General features: G+C 41.3%; 1 protein-coding gene across 6 annotated transcripts in view; it reads right to left on the minus strand.

Annotated features, from left to right (window-relative positions):
• The window catches only part of ALDH5A1 (aldehyde dehydrogenase 5 family member A1), a 50,658-nt gene that overhangs the window by 7,732 nt on the left and 30,114 nt on the right, over positions 1 to 12,812 (minus strand). For 4 of the 6 annotated variants that reach the window (XM_033094120.1, XM_033094124.1, XM_033094122.1 and 1 more), the window contains 4 exons: positions 11,894 to 12,037; positions 8,218 to 8,376; positions 4,173 to 4,342; positions 1,036 to 1,094 (listed from right to left, as the gene is read on the minus strand). In XM_033094120.1, the coding sequence (XP_032950011.1) occupies positions 1,036 to 1,094; positions 4,173 to 4,342; positions 8,218 to 8,376; positions 11,894 to 12,037 (532 nt within the window). The remainder of the gene's footprint in view (positions 1 to 1,035; positions 1,095 to 4,172; positions 4,343 to 8,217; positions 8,377 to 11,893; positions 12,038 to 12,812) is intronic. The other 2 variants (XM_033094121.1, XM_033094123.1) reach the window with 2 other exon arrangements.

A 12,812-nucleotide genomic window follows, 5' to 3' on the forward strand; every position in this document is an offset into this window, starting at 1 on the left:
TAGTGCTTTCAGCATCTCCTCTCAGGACTATAACCATAACGTCCCAGCACCTGTGATCTACTATTCAATCAGTCCTGCATACCTCTGTTAGATTATCCATGTGACATTTCTGCCCAAACTGTCCAGTGACTCCTTGTCATCTATAAAATGAGGTTAAATTCCTAGTGGATATTCAAACCTCCCTAAAGTGGTTTTAATCAACACTTTCAATGTTACCTTCCATTATTCCAGTCACCAACCATCTTCTCCAAACTCATCAACCAAATTCTCCTTGTCCTTTCTTACTTTAATTCTTAAACCCTTGGTCCCCTCTGTCCAGAATCTCTCTCCTCCAGTCTCTGCACAATCAGAATCCTGCACATATTTATGACCTAGCACAGGGCCTGGCTTCCCATCATCCCATTACAAAGGGAAGAAAGGAACACTGAACTCAGTGTTATGGGGTCACTTGTGCACACACTGTACCCCAGCTTCATGATAACGTTGAGTAGGCAGCATGGGGTAAGGGACTCCACAGCACGCATATCCTCCCTTTTATTATAAATAGTTCTTTTACACCTAGAGGGGAAGCTCCTATAGAGCTAGAGCTCTATCTTTATGTCTTTGTGTCTTCCTCAGTACTTCACTCACTGTAGATGCTAAATATAAATTTGTTGCATACATTTGTGCACATACAATTTTATCAGGGTGATGGAGTACATAGTGTGGCCACCGTTCTTTTAGTTTAGAAATGGTCAAGGATGCTCTCTGCTCCGTCTGTGCTGCCTCTCTGTTCAACTCTAGGAGCCAGGAAAATGGGAGAAGCACTTGGAATTTCCAGGCATCAAGCCCCTGAGAACAAGGGTGTGTGCGATTTCCCCACCTAGAACAATCTGCACTGCCTCTCCTCCCACCACCCCCTTGCTTCTCGGAAAGCAACGGACATGTGTTCCAGTGAAGTGTCCTTCTCAAAACCCAGGGCTGTGTCTAAAAGGAACACTCCAGCACCAGCCTGAGAAATATTATGACTGCCACTGAGTCGGGATGGACACCTACCTGCTAATCCAACGTCAGTCGCATTAGCAATCGCCACAGCCTCCTCCTCTGAGTCGAACCTGCCAAAGTTAATATGGTCATCAGTATAACCTGTAAAGGGGCATAAAGAAAATGAGCTCTCTTTCCTGCTGATTTATTTCCCCAATAATGGCAAGAGGTAAACAGGAGTTTTGTAAAGAGATCCCAGAACAGAGTACAGAGGAAAATGGCACCACTCGCTGTGATGACTCAGCATTCAAGGCCAGCGTGCTCAATCAACCCAGCTCACATCTTCTAAGACAGCAAGAGACAAGCAGGCTGACGTGCAGGGAACTGTGGTATATCCACAATGTCAAACAAAATGCTGTAAAAAAATGGATCAGTGCTGTTGTTACCTACTAAGAATACACACATTAGAAGCAAAATGTAGTAGAAAGAAAACCATCCAGAGGAAGCCAGGCCCGGAGTTCTGATGTTGGCTCTACCACATATGCTGCTTAACAGTGTGAAGGCACTGAGTCTGTTCTCTGAAAGAAAGTGTGGTAGGACCAAAGCCCCATGTGGGCTCTTCCAGCTTTATCATTTTATTTCTGGAACAAGATTTGAGAGGCATTTTCCTGTTGCCCCAGAATTGTAACTGGGACAATATGTTCAAGCACCCTAATTCAGAGATCTGCCAGTAGTGGGGGCCCCCATGTCTCTGGGGGCACTGGGCAGAACTGGCTGGGCTCCCCTGGGTCCCAGTTCATATGTGGGGAAAACTGGGAGAGAAAAAGGCAGCTCTGGGGGAGGGAAGGTCAAGGATGGTAGCCCTGAGAGAATCAATTGTTCAGAGGATGACACTGGTCTCCTAGAGCCATTCTATTTACTAGAGAACAGGAAAACAGCATTGCTGATGTCCTTACTTTGCACCCATCCCTCAGAGATACAATCATGACATCATCAGTCACAGTGTCATTGAGGATCTACACCTTTCAGGTGTACATGCTAATATCGGAGCTGTGTGGGAGACGAGAGCCCACAGGTAACAGCTGAGTCCCCTCCTGGCCCTAACGTTTTTAGTGTACAGCAACAACCATAATGATATCAGGCTGTATGCTAAGCACTTTGTGCACGTCATGTCACTTAAACCTCACACCTCCCCTGGGAGGCAGGTACTACTTGTATTGCTTTCCCACATGAGGGTCCGGAGGCTCAGAGAAGTTAAGTCATCCAGGGGACACAGATGTGAAGTAGCAAAGCCTGATTTGCATCCTTCTGGTTTCCTGAGAAACATCAAGTTCACATTCTAGGTAAAAATTTTCACTAAAACCAAGATGAAAAAGTTCTTTAAGTGGCAGAATAATATATAAACTTCATTAGCAAGATGGTAACAAAGCCGGCAAAGTATATGATTAGAAAGATTTCTGTCCTGGATAAAATGGCACAGGCAGCACAGCTGCCAGCTCTCTTTGGGAACCTGATGTCAGAGGAGAGAGAAAGAGAATCATGGCTCAAAAACCTCATCAGCAACTAATACCAAAAATGCACAACACCTGTAGAGGCCAAAAAGTGATTGGATCTTGGGGACAATGACAGCCTCAAGTGGGAGAGCTAGGGATCACCCATGGAGGGGATGGGAAGGGACAGAGCTCCATGGAGCCCGTGGACATGGGGCTACACCTCCTTCATCACGCCTGTGAATTTCAGGTGATGTTGCCTATAGACCTGGCTCCCTGGATTAATGCTATGTTGCCACAGGGCAGAAAAGCAGCAAGGCCAGCTTAGGGCAGTGGGCCCAGGCAGTACTTAAGCCCAGCTGGCTTAGTGAACCATCCAGAACAACCACGCCTCTTCTCCCCAACCCATTACAATAGAGGTAACTCAAAATGCCTCAGGGGGCAAAGGATACCTGGGTCACAGGGAGTTGTATAGAGACTAGATTTTAATAGTAGAGGCTCCCTCCCTGAGGCTCAACCCTCTGCCCTCTAAATGTATCACAAGAAGCACAAACTAAGGTCTAAGATTTTTACCACAATCCCAAGGAGGACGTCACTACTAGCCAAGGCTGCTAACCATTCAAGGGGCCAAAGATGAGTTACAAGAAAATGACAAGGCATCTGAGGGCTCCAGGACTAAGAACAATAACAAACAGAACAACCTGTACCAGGGGAGGCAGAAACAGTGGAAGAGAACAAAAGCATAGGAAAAGGATAACTATCCACAGCAAAATAGGGGAGAATAATGAAGCAGAAAGAATCAGTTATGGGGAAGAACCACTGGAGAGATCAAGGATGAAAAAAATAATTGTCGCGATAAAGAATGCGGTGGATGTGTTGGACGGCAAAATGGGTGTACGTGAAAAGTGAAGTACTAGGCTGGCAAGTGGAGGAGGAGTGTCTCAGGAGGCACCAGGAATGGATGAAGAGATGGAATGAATAAACAGGAGTTAAGAGCAGTGGAGAACGGAAGTAGATGTAACTCTATAATAGAATCTTACAAGGCTGGAAAAGGATACATGGAGGGAGAGAAGCATCTGGAGAAATAACCACCAAGAATTTCCCAGGACTAAACAAACACTTTATATATTAAAGGAAGACGTGAGATCTTCAGAATGAAAAAGCTCACAGTGTGCCACACCAGTAAAATTTAAGAACGTCAAAGACCATGAGAAATTTCAAAAATCTCCAAAAAGTAGATCCCTTTCTATGGAACAGGAGCTAGACACCAGCTTTCTCAGGATGTAAACAGACAAAGGAGTTATATTTTCAAAGTGTTGAAGCTAGAATTTTATCCAGGAAATTATTATTTACTTGCAAATGTGAGATAAAAAATCATGTAAGAACACAGAATATTCATTTCCCACAGACTCCCTTGAAAGAACTCTTGGAGGATGTACTCTGTGAAGAATAAAAATGAGTTCAGCACAAAGCAAAAAGTAAGAAAGCAAAGTACAGAATTTGGTAAATTTTGTGATCTAAGTAGGCAATAGTAAAAACAAATTTTTAAAAATCATAAAGGGAACTTGCCTCTTCAATTGACACAGCACAGCTCCCTGACTCTCTAATCCACCCCCTCCCACAACCAGGCCTCAAAAAGCACATGTACTGGATTTTCTCTAGGTTTCCTTTTCCTTTCCTATTCTTTCTCTTGTCTTCCTACCAGCTAGACGATCTTACTTGATAACTGGTGCCAGAGGCCCAAAAGTCTCCTCATGAGAGCAGAGCATATCCTGGGTGACATTGCTGAGCAGGGTAGGCTCAAAGAAATTTTTTCCAAGTTGATGCCGCTTTCCGCCTGTCACAACTGTGGCCCCTTTGGAAAGTGCGTCACTCACGTGTTTCTCTACCTGTGTGATGAGAAAGAGAAGAGCCATTGGGAAAGCTGATTAAGGATACCTGGAAGATGACACAATCTTTCAGAATGTTTAAACTGCAGAAAAGTGTAACTGGTTTTCTTTCTTTCTCAAATAGGTTTAAAACAATGTACCCTAGTTCCTTTGGGTAGAAGGAACCAAATATGCAGGGATACAGAGGCAGTAAGAGGGTGCATGGTGGTACAGCACTGGCCCCGCCCTTCTCTGTGGTTTGTGGCTGTCTTACCATTTGTTGACTGGTCTGATATCACTGCTGTCTTTCCAGGCCTGATGCTCAGCTGTTTTCCTTGGATTTGCTCTCACTGCACTCCTACGTGTGTTCCAAGATCTGGGATTCCACATCATCCTCTTTCCTGGACTTTGCTTTCATTTTGTTTTCATATGTTCTCAAGTAGTTTTTCTGAAAAAGTTGCACTGAAAGTGGTTTACTTTCTGAACTTTCTGACACTGCATGTCTGATGTTTTACTTTGTACTCCATCTGATCAATAATTTGGTTGGTGATAGAATTTTGATCCAATAATTTTCCTTCAGTACATTGAAGGCACTTCTCCATTTCTAGTGTTGCTGATGAAAAGTCTGATTCAATAAGGCTTCTCTCCCTCCTTTGTGAGTAGCTTTTCCCCTTCTGGAAGCTTCTAGGATCTTCTTTTGTGTTCCTGACATCCTAAATCTGTTTGTGTGTTTTGTTTTTTTTCCCATTCATTCTACGTGACACTTGGTGAAATATTTCAATCTGAAGAATTATTTCCCCCCAGCTCTAAGAAACTTTTTTCTATGATTTATTTAACAATGCCATTTCCCCCATCTTCTCAATTCTTTTTTCTACTACTCCTATTACTAAAATGGATATCCCCCTCACCTCAGATTAATTCTGATTTCTTTTTGCATTTCTGCCATGTTTTTCATCTCTTTGTCTTAAGAGATCTCCTTGATTTTGTCTTCTGTCTTCATCTACTAATTAAAAAATTTTTTGACCATGATGTGTTTAATTTCTACAAACTCTTTCTTGTTCTCATTGCTTCATTTTCATAGAAACTGCTTCTGCTTTATAGATGTACTGTCTTCTCAAAACACTTGGAGGACACTCTTAGATTCTTAGAGAATTCCTTTCCGTTCCCAGATTCATTTACTTCCTTGAGGGTAGCTGTTCTGTTTGTTCTTAACTGACCCTTCCTCCTTCGTGCTGAGGATTTGTCATGATCCTTGGTGGTTCATCTTTCTAATGAAGGACTGGGTTGATAACTTAGGTGGGTGGCCTTTGCTGTTTCCAGTCTACTCCCTGAAAGGGAGGGACAACCACAAGCTCAGATTTATTCTGACCTGGCAGACTTGTAGGAGAGCCCTGTTCTGGTGCACCTCCCTCACTCTCGAAGCGGCAGCCCTCGTCAGTAGGCTGCTAAATTTCCTCAGAGGTATCTGCCTACCTGGAGCAAATGCCTCAGTTGTCTTGTGCATACTAGTGGTGGTGGTGGGGAGTGCCTGGGAATAACCCAGAAAACTGCAAAAGTTTAATCAATTAGCCATTTCTCACTTCCTCCCATTCCTCCCTTTATTGCAGCCAATTCTAGAAAGGCTCCATCCTAAAAAATGGCACCATTTCCTCTGCAGGCCTCCCCTTGGCATGCTTCATCTGCTTTGGCCTTTTTGTTCACACAAGCCTTTCTGCCTTCCAGAACTTCGTCACAATCTTTGGTCCCATTCTCAGCTGAATGATCTATAGCATTTCAGAAGAGACAGATATAGGCTTGGGCATTTTGCCATCCATTCTGCCTCATCCCCTACAATGCTCTCATAGTCCACTGTTTGCAATAAAACCCATTAGCCAGGATGGTTTACTTTCTATGATTTACATCTCTAATAACTATATTTAACATAGTTAACAAGAGCCTACCTCTTTGTCCCCAAATAGAATCTTCTCTGTTCTCTTCTTGTCATATTAAATGTGATACGCAGTTTTTCCCCCTGGAATTCAATCTATCACCGTATGTACACTAAAGTCAACGGGATGGATTGTTTTCAAACAAGGTGCTTTATACTAAATCTCCACTCAAAAGAGAAATCCTCACCGGCCCGGTGGCTCAGGTGGTTAGAGCTCCGTGCTCCTAACTCCAAAGGCTGCCAGTTCGATTCACACATGGGTCAGTGGGCTCTCAACCACAGGATGCCAGTTCAATTCCTTGAGTCCTGCAAGGGATGGTGGGCAGTGCCCCCTGCAACTAAGTTTGAACACGGCACCTTGAGCTGAGCTGCCGCTGAGCTCCCGGATGGCTCAGTTGTTGGTTGGAGCGCGGGCTCTCAACCACAAGGTTGCCGGTTCGACTCCCGCAAGGGATGGTGGGCTATGCCCCCTGCAACTAGCAACGGCAACTGGACCTGGAGCTGAGCTGCACCCTCCACAACTAAGATTGAAAGAACAACTTGACTTGGAAAAAAAATCCTTCAGCTGTAGTTGCTTGAAGTCCTGGGAAACAGCGCCCTCTCTGCACCTTCACTTTGGCCAAAAAAAAAAAAAAGAAAAAGAAAAGAAAAAAGAAAAAGAAAAACCTCTAGGACAATGGTTTCCTGGCCTGGCTGCAAACTAGCATTAACTGCGACACTTCAAAAATACCAGTGCTTCAGCTGTACTCCAGACAAATTCACACCCCAATCTCCTTGGGTGGGACCCAGGCATCTGTAGCTGTTAAAGGCACAGAGTGAGTTGAAAACCACCACTCTGAGATATACAGACCTAAATTGTCTTCACTGGCTGAGCGAGTTCCTAGGCTCCAAAGTCACCTCAAAAATGCAGATCGTACCAATATAAACTTTAATGTATGTTCTCTATCTAAAGTGAACCCAAGGCAATAACTAGAGATTTAGCAGAGCTCTCAAACCTCAGTGCTGCCCTTGGTTTCTACCGGGGAAGGCAACAGCCAGGGTTCAGCCCTGGATTGGGGCAGGCATTCCAGGGCATGGCCCTCAGCAGGCTTATAAACACTGGTCAGGCTGTGCTGCCCACCGCAGTGATGACCTGGCTCTAACTTGATTCAGGTTCCTCAGGTGACACCCAGGAAGCTGGCTATGCCCCCTTCTGGCCACCTCTCCCACACTCAATATCCAGCCTCCATTTTCTGGTTAATATATATATAAATTATTCCATTAAAATCCTTTCTACTAGTAGACATTTATCTAGGGAGCATATTCCCTAGAGCAATATCATGTCTGGTATTATAAGAAAGTTCCTTGTAAGCAACTCTGAAAAGGATTATTTTTTTTAAAAAAGCAGAACAAAGAGTGAAATCTCAACGAGCTAGTAGACTAGATTGTGACATTTTTTGAACACATTTTTCCTATAAACAGTTTCCCCTTTCCACTGCCATCTCTAAATCTTCAACGTGGCCTCTGCAATTCTACATCTCGCTGCCAGGATGTTTTTGTCAAGGATTCTTCTGGAAGGGCATTTTGTTGTCAATGCCAGCCAGCATTTCAGCTAAAACATAAACGATCTCAAAAACAAAGCTGGTCTTCTTTTCCTTTTAGGTGTTCAAAAAATTAAAGAACTTCGTATTTTAACATCTTAATTCCTGAGGCAGCAAGGGATGGAATTATCACCACTTTAAGAGAAAATTTAGGGCGTACAGTAAAGATCTAAAGTGATGGATCTCAGGGGAACTGTCATGACAGAGTTTTAAAAGCTTATGACTAGATGATACCACACAACTCAAACAAATTGGCAGAAATTCACTTTTTTATGACTTCTCCATTGTTTCCAAAATACCCTTGTTGGGTACATTACCAAAGTGTTTTTTGCTAGTTAAGCTTTTGATATCACAACTACGAAATTTAACAGATAATAAAACAAACTTACCTTTTCTACTGCTTTTTCGTTAATTAATGGGCCTTGAGTAGTTCTCTCCTCAAATCCATCACCCACATGCAGATTCGTTTTAATTGCCTCCGCAAATTTTTTCACAAAGGAATCATGGATACCCTTTTGCACCAAGAAACGGTTTGAGCAAACACAAGTCTAGACAGAAAAAACAAACTCCGGTAGACAGTTTGTAGGAAGCTATTGATCTGATCAATAAATGTGTGACTGCTGCTCCCTCTGAGTGTGAAAACATTTCCCCAGGCATCCTCATCAGGTGTCCAACTTGCTATTTTCCTGTCCAGGTGGGCTTGGCCCTAAAGATAAGTGCACTGAAGCGCACATTCCTCTCAAACCCCTTGCACAGCTGGCATACCTGTGGTTAAACATGTATGCAAGATAAATATCTGTGTGCAAAAAAAAGAAAAGAAAGTCATAACTCAAGTTGTTTCAAATGGCTTGAATAAGTCATTATGAAACAAATAAGGCAAAAGAAGCAACACTAAAAACTAACCCGCTGAGAGGCTGTGATGCTCCACCGACAGAGGGCCGAGGCTAGAGGAACGTGGTCAAAGGCTAGCTTACATCCTTTAGCTTAAGTCTCCCAAGTGTTTGCAGAGTCTGACATTTTGAAAATGGACACAAGACCATTCTTCCACGTTAGTCTAAATTATTGAAAGTACCCTTGCTTATTTTTTCTAGTTAGACCTAATATTTAAAAATTATAAAATATAACCACACTGCAGGAAATAGAGAGTTATTACTGATAAACTTTCTTCTTGTATTTTTTAAAAAATTTATTGGGGTGACAATTGTTAGTAAAATTACAGATTTCAGATGTACAATTCTGTATTACATCATCTATAAATCCCACTGTGTGTTCACCACCCAGAGTCAGTTCTCCTTCCATCACCATATATTTGATCCCCCTTACCCTTATCTCTCACCCTCCACCCCCTTTACCCTCTGATAACCACTAAACTATTGTCTGTGTCTATGAGTTTTTGTTTCTCATTTGTTTGTCTTGTTCTTTTGTTGTTTTTGGTATATATACCACATATCAGTGAAATCATATGGTTCTCTGCTTTTTCTGTCTGACTTATTTCACTTAGCATTATACTCTCAAGATCCATCCAGGTTGTCACAAATGTTCCCATATCATCTTTTCTTAATGCCGAATAGTATTCCATTGTATATATATACCACAACTTCTTTATCCATTCATCTATCGAAGGACATTTTGGTTGTTTCCATGTCTTGGCCACTGTAAACATAGCTGCAATGAACATTGGAGCACACATGTCTTTATGTATAAATGTTTTCAGATTTTTTGGGTAGATACCCAGGAGAGGGATTGCTGGGTCATATGGTAATTCTATTCATAATTTTTTGAGGAACCTCCACACTGCCTTCCATAACGGCTGCACCAGTCTGCATTCCCACCAACAGTGTATGAGGGTTCCTTTTCCTCCACAGCCTCTCCAACACTTGTTACTATTTGTCTTGTTGATGATAGCCATTCTGACTGGGGTGAGGTGATATCTCATTGTGGTTTTTATTTGCATTTCTCTGATGATTAATGATGTTGAGCATTTTTTCATGTCTATTTGCCATTTGTATGTCCTCTTTGGAGAAACTGCCCATTTTTCAATTGGGTTGTTTGTTTTTTTGTTGTTGAGTTTCATGAGTTCCTTGTATATTTTGGATATTAGCCCCTTTTCGGAGGCACTGTTTGCAAAAATTTTCTCCCATTCAGTTGGTTGCCTCTTTATTTTGTCGATGGTTTCTTTTTCTGTGCAGAAGCTTTCAAGTTTCATATAGTCCCATTCGTTTATTTTAGCTTTCACTTCCTTTTCTTTTGGAGTCAAATTCATAAAATGCTCTTTGAACCCAAGGTCCATAAGTTTAGTACCTATGTTTCTTCTATGCAGTTTATTGTCAGGTCTTATGCTTAAGTCTTTGATCCATTTTGAATTAATTTTGGTACATGGTGACAGATAGCAGTCCAGTTTCATTCTTTGGCACGTGGCTATCCAATTCTCCCAGCACCATTTATTGAAGAGGCTGTCTTTTCTCCATTGTATGTTTTTAGCTTCTTTGTCAAAAATTATCTGTCCATATTTATGTGGTTTTATTTCTGGGTTCTCAATTCTATTCCGTTGGTCTATGTGTCTGTTTTTCTGCCAATACCATGCTGTTTTGATTATTGTAGCCTTGTAGTACAAGCTAACGTCAGGGAGTGTGATACCTCCAGTATTGTTCTTTTTTCTTAAGATTGCTTTGGCTATTCGGGGTGTTTTGTGGTTCCAAACAAATCTGATGATTTTTTTGTTCTATTTCTTTAAAAAATGCCATTTGGGATTTTGATGAGGATTGCATTAAATCTGTATATTGCTTTGGGTAATATGGCTATTTTAACTGTGTTGATTCTTCCAATCCATGAGCACGGAATGTCTTTCCATTTCTTTGTGTCTTCTTCAATTTCTTTTAAAAATGTCTTATATCTTGAATTTTTTTTAATCATGTATTTTTCTAGTGGAAACAAGTACATAGATAATTTTGTCTCCTATGCATTTTTATTGGCTTAAAGGAACATACCCCAAAATTGTAGCTTTATAGTGTAACTGAAGGTTTACAAACACCAACATTTTGTATTTTTAAAGGGAAACATCTTTTTCTGAAACAACTAAGCGTATTTAGGAAAAACTAACTACCAAAGGATGAAAACTATTTAATATAGGATGCTACACATTTCACCTTTTTTTTTTTTTTTTTACAGTGTAACATTTTAGGAGTTTTCATTCTGTTTCTGGAATGCATTTAAAACTGTTTATTGATGATACTTTAAGACAAAGTGCTTAAGAATATTTTGTAAGAAGCCAGGATCCTGACAACAGCTTGGATAGAACTGGGGAGGTAGGACCCTAGGTTCACAGTCCCAGCTCCTTAGCAGAGTTGGGACTGTGACCCAAGGATGTATGACCTCCCGTCAGTTAGTCTTTCTAATCTCATTTACTCATCTGTAAATGCAAGATTTGTATCAGATAACTTTGAAGGACCCTGCCAGATCTAACATTCCAGAATTTCCTATGAAGGTGTGAGTGAGCTCAGGTGACCACTCTCCCAGTGACAACCTGGATAGCCTGTGGGCACACTGATAGTCTCCAGGCACGTGCCCTGAAGTGGGTGCCAATCATGCCCCCTCCATCTCAGAAAGTGTGAGACAGCAGCAGTGTTTTGAGTTTTCCAAGGCACTATCTCAACATTTTCCTACTTTATTTCCTTAAGACTACGGGCCTCTGATACTAACTATTTAGGCTGTTTTGTGTCAGAGGAGATGATTGTACCTGTTCAGTACAGAAAAGCCCAATGAGGGAAAACTGTGAACATAACCAAATTCAAAGAGTAGGGGAAAGAAGAGAGAACAATTTAATTAAAAGACATCTTCTGTTCAGGAAATTCCTTGAAGCCAGAAACTGTATTTCTCTTGGGATCTCCATGCCTAGCCATCATCCCTAGCAAAGAGAGAGTATTTTCTAAGTATTGGCTGAAAAAATGAGGGGAAGGATGGACAATGGAAGGAACCCAAAAGTTTCCTTTGAAGAGATGAATAAGACTGCAGGACTTTTGTAAAATACAGACACATACAAACCCTGGAAAACACTACAGGACTCACCTGTCCAGAGTTCCTAAATTTAGATGCCATGGCCCCTGCCACTGCCTGGTCAACATTGGCACTGTCAAATACAATGAATGGGGCATGGCCACCCAGCTCCATGGAGACTCTTTTCACAGAGTTGGCTGCATGGTGCAACAGTATCTGTAAGCAGAGGACAGAATGCTGTGAGCCTTTGTTTCAAAAAACTACCCAATGGTGAAAAAAGCCAGCTATACCATAGTGTATATTGGATGATATTTTGTATAAGAAAAGGGGAAAGCAAGAATACATATTCATATTTGCTTGTATTTGACAAAAAAACACTGGGAAGATAAGAAAGTAAAAGTAATAATAAAAGGGGAAGGGAGTAGGGACAGGGGTGAGGGTGAGACTTCATGTTTATATTGTCTTGATTTTTTAACCACGTAAGTGTATTACCTATTCAAAATATTGTATGATAGGCTTAAAATCATAATATAGAGGTAAGTTAATAAAATCACCCAGAATTCCAGAACCCATAGCTTACCACTGATAACATTTTAAGGTATACACATCCAGAATGTGGCAATGCAGGTTTATGTATATGTACTTTTTTTTTGTTTTAAGAAAACAGGATGGTAGAGTTATGTAGTTTTGCAACCTGCTTTATCTTCCCAATTCACCACATATCTGGAACATCTTAACATGTCCACAACATGTTATACCTTGTTCCTTTAATGAGACATTAATACGTGAAGATTCTCTCATGTCAGCACACATATTTCTACAACATTCCTTTAGATGCCTGCATAATATTTCATTGCATGACTGTTCCATAATTTATTAATTCAGCCTCCATCTGTTGAAAATTTAGGTTGTTTCCAATTCCTTGCTGTTAAAAAATAATACTGCAATTATTGCCTTATGAGAAATACAATAAGTAGAATTGCTCAATGCA

Source organism: Rhinolophus ferrumequinum, chromosome 22 (assembly GCF_004115265.2).
Source record: "Rhinolophus ferrumequinum isolate MPI-CBG mRhiFer1 chromosome 22, mRhiFer1_v1.p, whole genome shotgun sequence".
In the NCBI taxonomy this organism is placed as follows: domain Eukaryota; kingdom Metazoa; phylum Chordata; class Mammalia; order Chiroptera; family Rhinolophidae; genus Rhinolophus; species Rhinolophus ferrumequinum.